The 11,354-nt window shown below is 41.1% G+C and overlaps 1 protein-coding gene across 4 annotated transcripts in view; it reads left to right on the top strand.

Annotated features, from left to right (window-relative positions):
* The first annotated feature begins 861 nt into the window (after positions 1-861).
* Positions 862-11,354, top strand: part of MAPK9 (mitogen-activated protein kinase 9) — a 31,801-nt gene continuing 21,308 nt past the window's right edge. For all 4 annotated transcript variants that reach the window (XM_076350319.1, XM_076350320.1, XM_076350321.1 and 1 more), the window contains exons 1-3: positions 862-954; positions 5,548-5,722; positions 10,448-10,577. In XM_076350319.1, the coding sequence (XP_076206434.1) occupies positions 5,601-5,722; positions 10,448-10,577 (252 nt within the window). In that variant the 5' untranslated portion in view covers positions 862-954; positions 5,548-5,600. The remainder of the gene's footprint in view (positions 955-5,547; positions 5,723-10,447; positions 10,578-11,354) is intronic.

The following is an 11,354-nucleotide window of genomic DNA, read 5'->3' as shown; positions in this document are numbered from 1 at the left end:
TTACAGGTGTGTTTTTCTAAAATCATCTATGAGAATATAAGTCACAGAAAAGAAAGCTCTTGTTAGTCCTAGGAGAGGTGGACAAATATATTGAGATTATTTTTAGTCAGCACCTGTTTTAAAAAACAAGCAGTCCTACCATCAAGGCAGGTGCTATAGTAACGTATAGAAGGCTTACGATTTTTGAGTGGGGTCAAAAATAGCTGGGCTACCTGGGCAGGGAGTAAATCCCTCCCCTTCTGAACCACCCCCCCCCGGAAAAGCCATGTGAAGCCCGTGCCACAGGGCTCAGGGCCATCGCAGGCCCAACGGATCAGGGCTTGCAGCTGCGTGACCCTCCACTGTGGGACTGGGCACTCTGTTGTCATCCCAAAGCACGGCTGTGAGGCGACCATGGTGTGTTGCGGTGCTGCAACAGGCTGCCACTGTGTGATGTCATTTTGCTGTGGTGCTTTGAGGGCTTCCTATACATGGGAGGTGTTTACCTCACGGAGCACTTCTCCCCGCTTGCTGGAGCAGGGCGGCTGTGAGGAACCGTCAGCACCACCCAGCAGTGAGAATTGGTGCCACGGCAACCCATGACGAAGCACTGCTGTGAGGTGACATCATAAATATGGTGACAGGTTGACGTATGATGATGACATCACGCCAGGGGGCGGGGGCTGCGCCTGGATTGGCCTGAACTTCCCTGTCTCCACTGCAGTCCTTCACCGCCCTCCCTTATATAGCGGCTAGTAGGTTCCGCCTCCGGAGCTCGATTGGTTGAGCTTCGCCGGCAGAGGGCTACGATTGGGCTGAGAGGCTGTCTGTCAGCGGGCGCAGGCCTGGCGCGGCCTGTGTGGAGCACCGGGAGGCCATTGTGGCTGGGGCAGCTCTGCGCGCCGGAGGAGGAGGCGGCTGCGGCCCGCGAGCGCCGCGCCCCGTCCCGCCGAAGCCCGACCGAGGGAGGAGACGGTGAGGGAGGCCGCCGTGAGGGGGGTCGCCGTGAGGGGGGTCCTGCGGGCGGTGGGGCCGGAGCTGGAGCGGGACGAGCTCCCGGCCGCGGGGCCGGCCCTGTGGCGACCGGAGTCCCCGGCTTCTCCCGCGGGCTCCGCCCGCCGAGGCGCGGGCAGAGCGAGGGTTCTCCGCGTGCCGCTGCCCCGGGCCCGGCAGAGCGGGAGGAAGGCGGGGGGAGCGACACAAGCGACGCGGCAAGGCTGGGGACCCCTTCCTCCTCCGCGCCTGTCCTGCGGGGCTGCCCTGGCCGAGCCCCCCGCCCTTCTCCGTGCCGCAGTGCCGCCGCCGGCCCCGGCCCGCTCCGCTCCCGGCGGGAGCCGCGCCCGCTGCGCTGCCTCTCCTCCGCCTTCTCCTCTCTTGCTTCGTGTCCGGCCCGGGGCGGGATCGCCCCCTGCCCCGCGCCCGCCGGCGAGGGCAGCGCACCGCGTCGCCGAGGGGCTGGGGTGTGCGGCCGGGCCGGCGCTCGGCGTCCCCTGGAAGCCCCCTCGTCCTGAGGGGGTCGAAGGGAGTGCAGCCGAGCCGAGGGAAGGGCCCGTGCTGCGCGCCCCTCTCGACGCAGTGAGAGCGAACCTGAGCTTTCTCTTGAGCCGAAGCAGTTTCTCAGCAGGAGTTTTAGGAGGGGTGTAAGAAGTGCTCTTGCTCGGTTATATGGCTGTTACATAATTTTACAACAGCGTAATTGGTTACAGCAGATGCACGTTTAAACTTTTTCTCTCTTTTCCACCAACTTGCCCTAGCAGGGGCGCTGAGATGCATCCAGTGGTTGTCTGCAGTGTATGTTTAACAGCCGAATGGTACTATAACAGGTAGCTGGTAAAATCTTTGGTCAGTAATAGTTTGGGTTGCTTAAAGAAAAAAGGTCGATTTTTTTCAAAGAGTTAAACAGAGAGTACTTCTAAACTCTGCTGTAACTGATTGATGTTACTCGGCTACTGCTTTTGCTACACTTAACCTTTTGTAACAGACTGTTCAGGGGTTGTGAGTAGAGGGATAGGAGGTAACTCACTAAGATTTTGTAGTTGGACTCATACCTGTTGATATATATTACTGTAAAGATTTAAAAAAACCCTCCAACACTATTGGATAATAGTCCTTAAAAGGGCACACCTGAATTTGAAGTACATTTACAAGGGTGAATAAGAGAATGGGGGGAGATTTTCTGCACAGAATTTCCATATCTTTTCATAAATATATTTATGTTCATTGTCTATTCATTCTGTCAGCAGTAGAATTTTAGCTTGAGGTTTAAAAATCAAGCTAAGTTTCTTGATGTTCTTATGCTTCATTGTCAGTAATAACATTTCTGTAACCAGAACAACTCTGGGAATGTGTTCCCAACTGCTACAACCTGTTTGTTTCAGAAGCTTTTGACTTGATGATATCCAGAGGACAGATCTGGTTAATAATAAGTTGCCATTTTAATAAATGCCTTTTAGGGAAGTGACTGTTTAATGCAGGATGTATGCTATAGTATAGTTGCTTTCAACTTCTAAAAATTTCTTAGTTGAATTCCGTATAACAACTCATAAGCCTACTGATGGTAGGTTTGGTGTGTTGGTTATTTTTCTAGTTATCTTTCATGAACTACAGGTTGAAAACCACTCCTGTAAGTTTCCTGCATGTGATGTGCTCAGTCAGCTTTGTGATTCTTAAATTTCCCCAATTGTACAAGCAAGTTATATTAAAAAAAAAAATCCAAACCAACACTTAATTTATAGGCATCTTGTGCATGCTCTAAAATAGAAAAAACATCTTGAAACATTGTGATTCAGTAACATGCTTTTACTAGTAAGTAGAAGTATGTTTGCTGACTATCCTGTGACTTCTACATTTGCTCCTGGTTCCGTTTGGTGCAGCTGCAGCTAGAAAGCCATAAATGAAAACTTGTATTTCAGAAATGGAAATAATGCCTACTTCCAAAAAGTTCCTGTATAGGAGAAGTGTGGAGAATGTTAGCTGGAGTGATGAATCAAATTATTTCAGGTAGGAGAGTAACAGCTCAGGGTTAAGAAACTTATTTGCCAGATACACTTCCCTTGAGCAATAGGAAATCTGTTTTTATTTGAGAGATCTTGCACCCAAAATAGATTGTCTGTCTGAAGTTTTGTGAACAGCTACAATCCCTAGGCGCCTAATTTTACGTTAATGTGTATGTCTGAAATAATGTATGTCCTGATGCGTCCAAGCAGCTTGCAGCCTAATTAAAAATTAGGGCTCAGCTTTATGGAGAGGCTGAGTACTTAGCACAGTGAATCGCAAAGGATGTCAGAATACATGAAACTTGTGTGTTCTGATGCCTAATTCCCTCTTTGGGTCTTGCCTAAAGAGCTTATCCTGATCTCTAAATGATTTTTAAAAGATGGCATTGTGCAGACAAGGTTCCTTAAAAGGAGGGTTTCTGTGGTTCAGGATAACTTTCTTTTCCCCTACTTCTTTATCTCTGTTATAGAAAAGTGTTTCATTAACCCATGAAGAGGTACAGCATAGTTCTTGTGTAACTAACAGGTCTTTAACTTGATAGCCAGCTTATGGGAAATCTATACTTTTGGTTTTGTTCTGTAAGTCCTTTTCAGAGATAGGATCTTGACCTTCCAGCAGTACCTTTCTTCCAACATATGAAGATTCACTGAAAATACCATGGCTGCTCAGGGACTGTTAATCACAAAATTTGGTACCTCAGAGTCCATAGCTTTGGAGTAATAAAAAGGGTTGGAAAGAAGAGTGTTTTTTTTCCTGGGATGTAGTAGGAAAGGTTGAGAGCACCTCTTAAGGCAGTGCTTTCGTCTCACGTTAGTGTGAGCTGATTGTGGAACTGCATTTGACTGCCCCTAAAAATACTGTATAGGAGATGTAATTCCCTTCCTCCCCCCTACTACTGCTGTGGCAGAGGCAGAAAGTTGGTAGCTCACATTTTCCCTTTGCTGATCCTTTCTCCTCTGCTTTTTTTCTTAAGCTTCTAAGAGGAACTTACTGTCTAAATTGCTGGCAGAGATGACCAAGTTGAATATCTACTTCTTAAAATGCTGCTTAGATTTTGAGAAACTAGGAGGTAAAAGGGACTCTAGACATTTCTTGACAATCCCTTAAGACTAACCATGACTAGTTCAGTTTAAACCCAGTCTTTATTAGGATTTGTAGGTCTTCTGCCTGTTTTACTTGCAGATTTCTTGGAGATCATCTGCTGGCTTAAGCCATGGGAAAGATGCTGCTCCCTCCTATGTGCACCTAGGAAGAGAGTGGTCCAAATTCTTATTCTTGAAGCAACCAAAAGCTATTTGTGTGGCTGTATGGCCTTCTAGGATGGCCATCTGGGTTGCTCTTGAGTCTTTTTTGTTTTGCATTGTCTCACAAATATTCTGTAGGCCAGCAAAGAGAGAGAGAGACTAGCTGCTCTTTCTTTATTAAAACAGACATTGTACAGGCCGGTGGTTAGGACAGCTGCTCCGGGGGAAGGTGGTCTGCTTTCATTTCCTGTTTCAAGGAACACTTGACCGTGCAATTTACTCTGGGCTATGACACTATCTGTCATAGTGAATGTGAAATTAAAAATGGGAGAATTTGTGAGAGACCTCTTCAGTAATTACCTCAGTAATTTTCTTGTAAGGTTTGGAAGAGGGATGGAGGCCCAGGAAAACTGGAGGTCTGTTCTCTGGTTACTGTAGCACTTTAGAGCTAAAGAGGTTTAGTCCATTACCTTGCTCTTTGATGTAATTACCTACCTCTAATTCATTCTTGACAGATGGATATAACTTATTCTCTATTATGGCATGAAAGTCTCTTTCAGGCTATAGCACAAAACTCTAATTCTTGTAGGACTACAAGTACGCTAACTGATAGCATAGGATGTTATGGTGTGTTTAAAATGGGAGGGAGAGTGGGTTGCGATAGGTATGGATCCGGGAAGGGTTGCCTGGCAGAGGTGGGGAGGCAGAGCTCTGCTTGAAATTTCCTACTGAACTAGGTTGAAAGGGACTGTTGGAGAAACTGCAGCAGCCATGGGGATTTTGGGGGCGGCAGTTTTGTTTCAAACCTGGTTTGCAGTTGTAATCAAGTCTTGTATTAAAACCCTGTTTCTTTCTATGTCTGTGGACTCCATGGGTTTTTGCTGTTGCTTTTATCTGCATTATCAGTGTTTGAAAGACATTATTTACGATATTTTTTTCTGTAATACAGAAATTAATACAGTCCTAGCACATAGTAGTAATTCTGAGCTAGGGAGTATCTTTCAAGGAGTAGAGAGTTGTTGAATTTGGGTGGTTTTGTTTGTTTTTACTTAGTTGTTTATTTTACTTGTTGTTTACTTAGCTGCTTTTTGTTTTAGGGATTGGAATAGAAACATGCATTTACTTAAAGCTGTGAAGGCTATGATTATTTGCTGTCTGTCTGCAAGTATTTTTCATTAGTGGTAATACGTGAAGTTGAAAGAATGCTTATTTAATGGTATGCTGTTGAAAAATTCATATGTATTAAAATATGTATAATATATTTTCCAACTTGTGTGCCTGGAATTAGTGAGAGAGTGAACGTTTGTCTTCTTTCTTTTTCTTTAAGATCTTGAAAACTTTACCAGGTCCTTGAGAGAGAAAACTACATGACACTACACCATGAGTGACAGTAAATGTGATAGTCAGTTTTACAGTGTTCAAGTTGCAGATTCAACGTTCACTGTACTAAAACGTTACCAGCAATTGAAGCCCATAGGATCAGGGGCACAGGGCATTGTTTGGTGAGTAATAAATATTTTATTTAAATATAAAAAGCTATAAACATAAAACAAAATTTGAATGTATTCCTGATAGAGGTGCCAGAATGTCAAATACTGACGGTAACTTCTGTCTCTTGCTACAGGGTTATGGACTAAATAAATTCTAAAACACCTGCTTTCTGTAGTTCATGTGCAAAACGCTTTTTGTTTTGTTTTTAGGGGAAAATTAATATTTGGATAACTGCATAAATTAAAATGGTCAACAAACGTCCTTCTCATTAACCACTTTATTTCTGTTTCTAGTTCTCACGTTCCCCATGTAGTTATGATATTGCAGTGTAAGGTATGACAATGCGATGGTGAGAGATTCTGGGTTTTACTCGTTTCTTCATCATGGCCCCCTTTCTTCCCCCCCTTTTATTCCCAATCACTCCTGTCCATTTCTAGGAGCCATCAATGCAGTGCCTTGCCATTAACTGGCAGGATGAGGCAAATCAGTGTCATTGTCACTCCATGGATTAACCAGAAAGGGATGCTGTGTGAGGGGTTGGGCTGGCCGGCTCTTCCTTGGTGTGTCACCTCAGCTATGTGTCCAGCCTCCACTGGCCCAGGACGTGAGAGTCGTTAGTCTGATCCTGAACCTTAGTCTCTTGTATGGCACCACACCTCTGGGCCAGCTCAAGGTAAACACTTTCAAATGTTTTTTAGACTGCAGCAATCCATTCTACACGACTTAGTGCCAGCCCGTGTTTTGCTGGGCAAAACTTACTTGGTAACAGCAGAAATGTTTATTGATGCGATTTTACAATTCCATACACAAATGGATATGCTCAGGAACTCTCTGATATTATACTTAATCACAACACATGGTGGGCTGTTCATGCTTTAAATCCGGTCTGCGGTTTCTCTTCATCTATAAATTCTGCAGAATAAGTGTGATGACTCATGTATTGTGAGCAGCTCCTTATACAGCACCTGCCCGTGTCTTTTTGGCCTTTTCATAACAGTAATAAGTTATATGTGCAGGAAAAGAGTGCATTTTTGTGAGAACGTGCCTTTATTTTTAAATTATTTAGATACCCCTATTGCTCTGCTAATAGGTGAGTGAAAAATAAGCAAAATGAGAACACCGTATTTCATTCTTCTTTAGTGGGTTGAGTGATGAGGGGATAGGGTATTAGACCTATACGTTCTAGATCTTGGTTATTAGTGTTTGGGTAAGATTTAGTATAGTGCTGACATTTTCCAGGTATAAATATTATTAAAGTTATGCTTGTTCTAGATGGCATGCAGGAATTCAGGGTGGTTGTAAGTGTTCCTCCTTTCATTAGAAGTAGTGTATTTCTAAACTATATGACTTTAAGTGTGTGCTTCAAAATGAAGTTAGGGTAGTGTTAAGGTCAATGTTTTGGGAAGAAGAAGAAATGATCTGATTTATTGACTTGTTTTGAGAATACTTGATTTATGGAACAACAGAGTGAAACATTGCATAAATTTTCATCTTCATGTGAAACATCTGAAAACTATGTCCAAGTTGAAGGTGCAAATTCTTAATTTCTCCTAAAATTCCTTATAGTACACAAAGGAAAGATACAAAATACTAGGATGTAAAATGTGGAAAACTGAGTGTAAGATGAGTGCTATTCTGTCATGTTTGGCTGGAAAAATTGTCAAGTCAGTAGTGTGACACACAGATGTGATGCTTTTTTTTAATCATCCAGTGTTTAACATAAAAATTAGGAAAATATTTCTGAAGTTTTGTGTGTGAATTTTATTTTTTTGTGAGAATTTTTTAATACCACGTGTGTCATTTCAGCTAGCAGAGGTCTGAATTTTGCTATTTTTTTCCTCAAAATATTAATGGGAAACTCCATTGGTATTGCTTCTGCTTAGTTTTTTCCTTTGATATTAAAATTTAGGAAAAGAAGTAGTTTTAAAAATACGTACTTAGGAAAAGCAATAAATGAAAGCTCTAGGAAGATGAAAAAGGAACTCAGTTGTTATGTAGAGGGTATTTCTAGCTCACACCACAAACAGGCTAGGAGAGAAGTTGGATATACCTTTTGTATCTAATATACAAAGTACACTTTTATATAAGACTTTCCACACTTCTTTGTTCCTAAGTATTAATACATTTGAAGTCTTATAATCTATTTAGGACTGAATAATCACTTACACAAAATTATTCTTTTGCAATAATTTGTCTTCAACTTCCTGACATCTTTTTTCCTTTCTTGTCCTTGATTTCCTAAATTTTCTAGTGAGTCTGATTTTTCTGTCCCAGCAAACTTCTTTTGTCCTGCAATGCGGCAAAACCATGATCTTATAAATAGCACAGCTTTGACTGTGTTGATAACTTCACTTAAAAGTTGCCGTTGAAGAAACAGTCGGGATGAGTTTGTTACTACTTGCAAACTCCTGTTTTGCCTACAGAAATGAAGTGTGATTTCCTACTGTAATTTAGGTCATAATGTTTTGTTAATAATTTCATCATGTATGTGGTATCACTACTCTTAATATTAAATGTGCTCAAGATGCAAAACTATCACAAGTGCAGTGAAGACCCTACTACAATTCACTATGATCAAATCGGAATTGCTGTTATACGGTGGGGTAGATGTTGAGATTCTTCCGTGATATTAAATGCTGAAATAATCTATAGACATCCTGTTAGTAGCCAAGGTGATAACTGGATCGACTCTGGCCAGTCCGCTTTTTTAAAATCTGTGCCTGAAACAGTTGCCGTGATGAAAAAGTCTCTTTTGAATTCAAATGAGCAGGGATGGGAAAGGAAATGTAACACCAATTACATCCATGATTTTTTTTCTGTTCATTTGTGTAAAATTACGTGATGTTTAGAAGTGTGGTCTTAGTGGTAATAGAGGTTATATTCTGTCTTTTTTTTTTCTTGGTAAATTAAATAAATGCATGCTCACACAATTTTTTACCACTTTTTTTTTTTTCTTCTACCAGTCTGTTTTTAATTCTTCCCCTTGGATTGTGTAGGTAGCAGATAGCCTTTTTTTTTTTTTGAGATGGAATGTAAGTCACTCCCATGTAGATGAGCAAAATAAGAGGTTCAGGTGGAGTTCTTCGTATGTGCTCAGTCTGAGCCTTGACATATACCTGGTTTGTTAGATCACAATGGGACACTTCCGCTAAAATTGCTCCTTAGTCCACTGCTGACCTGTGATTGACTTGAACAGCTAATTCATGCAGACCCTGTTGGTTATTGATTTTATACTAATTCCCAGGTGTAGTTGAAGTCATTAACATATGCAAAACTTTTAAATTTACATATAACGTCTTCTAGGTGAAGTGAGTACTGAAACATCAGTGCTTTTATATTTGGGAAGAAAATAATTTCTCCAGTTGTCTGGCCAGTTGCCTTCCTCCCATTTTGTGTTTTGTTTTGCGTAGACATAAAAGCTTTAAATCTGAGAGCGATTGTATCATTGAATAATGATTTATGTATTTCACAGAACTAAGTTGAAATAAATGCTAGCAATCCTTTAGTGCAAATGGCACATTGACTCGAATTTGGGACATGCCTCCAAGAAAACACAACATCTCATGGGTGAGCCCTGCTTTGTGGTGGTATTGCTTTTTCCAGCAGGGAAAGCAGTGACTTGATTCTGGTAAACTTCATATAATTTGAGTATTGTTATCACAGAGGAGCTGTACTTTTTGTAAAAGTACTATAATATGAATGTCCTTTTAAGCCTGGTATCGTACATATCTTGATGAGATAGGGAAGGAGCTCACAAAGAGCTTAATTGTGCTTGGAAAATATACGTGAATGAGAATTCTTTCCTACCCTGTGAAAGTAACATTAAATGGAAATAGAGTAATGTGGGAATCCTTATTTAAAACCGGAACTGTTTAAAGATTAGAACTGTTGAGTAGTTTGTGGTATGAATTCACATATATATATTTTGCCGAATAGTCTGTGTGTTAATAATGAAGAGTATTCCCACTTTAGTCTTGTTCTGGATATACAGATAATTTAGCTTTGGATTCTTACAGCTATTAAAGCAAGTTTACAGATATACCTCAAACTGCAGAGGGAAGGAACAAGCACAGCTGAAAACCAAGATAAAATTAATGGTCATGTTCACTTTTAAACTCGTCTTGCTCCCTGCAATCTGAGTTTTCCATATTACTCAATTCTATAGATTTATTTTTTTCCCCAACACCAGATGATGAATGTAACTTTCTGCTAGGCACTAAAATTGTCTATAACTGTAAACTATCCACGTACAGGAGAGTAGTGATGCCTTCAGAACAGATCATGGAGACATGGTTGTGACTTGCCTTTAGGAAGGAGAAATTTCTACTGCAAATATTAAATGATTGTCAGTCAGCAGCAGTGTCCAAAAAAAAATACTCCAAATATACAGATTAGGTAACTGAAATGCTTCTTGATTTCAAATAAGCTTAAAATATTTTTAGATCTTGCAGTTTTGAATGTGAGTCTTGAGTCGGCAGTTTCAGTCTTAAGGGCAGGAAGACTTCTGATGAGTGTCAGTGGCTTCTGTTTAACCTATTTGTATTTATTAAAGGATGTGTAGATTTTAAAGAATGTTTGTTTTCTAGATGAAAATTAGTTGAAGTCAGTATAAACAGCTTAGTGGATATGCTTTGTCTCAAATCTTGATTTCTTTCCTCACTCCCATCTCCCTTTTGCCCCCTCCTTTCCCTCAAACAGACTTCAACTTAAGTTGTTTGTCTTTTCAAAACTTCTAGTGCTGCATTTGATACAGTCCTTGGAATAAATGTTGCTGTAAAGAAGCTGAGTCGTCCTTTTCAGAATCAAACCCACGCAAAAAGAGCTTACAGAGAGCTTGTTCTTTTAAAATGTGTCAATCACAAAAATGTAAGTTTGGCTTTATATTTCTCTTCCTCATTACTGTAAGTTGTCTAAAAAAGCTCAGGATTTGCTCTCTTATGTGCTGTTAGTAACCAAAATAATGGAAAAGTAGTGAGGGAAAGACTGGAAAGATTTGCTATGGGTAGTGCAGTTCTCTACAATGTATGATTAAGTTCTTGGGTGAGCTGCTTAGAGGATGAAATGCCTGGAGGGAGGAGGTTTTTGCTGTGTTGTTGGTATAGGTTTACCATCAGTGTCGGCTTTATAGAACTGGCCTTGCTGTATTGCATTTGCCCTTTTAAGTCATACTGCAGCAAAGCCTGTTTGGCAGTGGGTTGTTTGTGGATTTGGCTCTTGTAACTGCACTGTAGTTAAATCTTGTGAGCTTAGGCAAGATTTTTGTTAAATACAGTGTTTAACTGGTGAGGTTTGCAGGGGTGCAGTGCTATCTAACAACTTATTGGTAAACAGAAGTGAAATACTACGGACAATATATACATATTTTAAAATCTTTGAACCTTCTAAAATAACAAGCCTTAATGTCAATACTTCAGTGTTCAAGTACAAGAATATAAGGTTTATGTGACTGTTATGTTCTGATACTAACATGAACTAGAAACACTGCTGATCATTGAAGTTGTGCACTCAGGTCTTAAACTTCCTGGAGTCAATTAGCCTTTTAGGATTGATTTTTTTTTTTTTTAAAGTAAGCTTTTGGTGAAGTCCAGAAGTAGCAGAATAAAAGCAAGGTGGTTATTAAGGAGGGCAGTACAGTAATTTTAG

Source organism: Aptenodytes patagonicus, chromosome 12 (genome assembly GCF_965638725.1).
Source record: "Aptenodytes patagonicus chromosome 12, bAptPat1.pri.cur, whole genome shotgun sequence".
Lineage (NCBI taxonomy): Eukaryota > Metazoa > Chordata > Aves > Sphenisciformes > Spheniscidae > Aptenodytes > Aptenodytes patagonicus.
The sequence above is the reverse complement of the archived record's forward strand: the minus strand, read 5'-3'. Positions and strand labels throughout refer to the sequence as shown.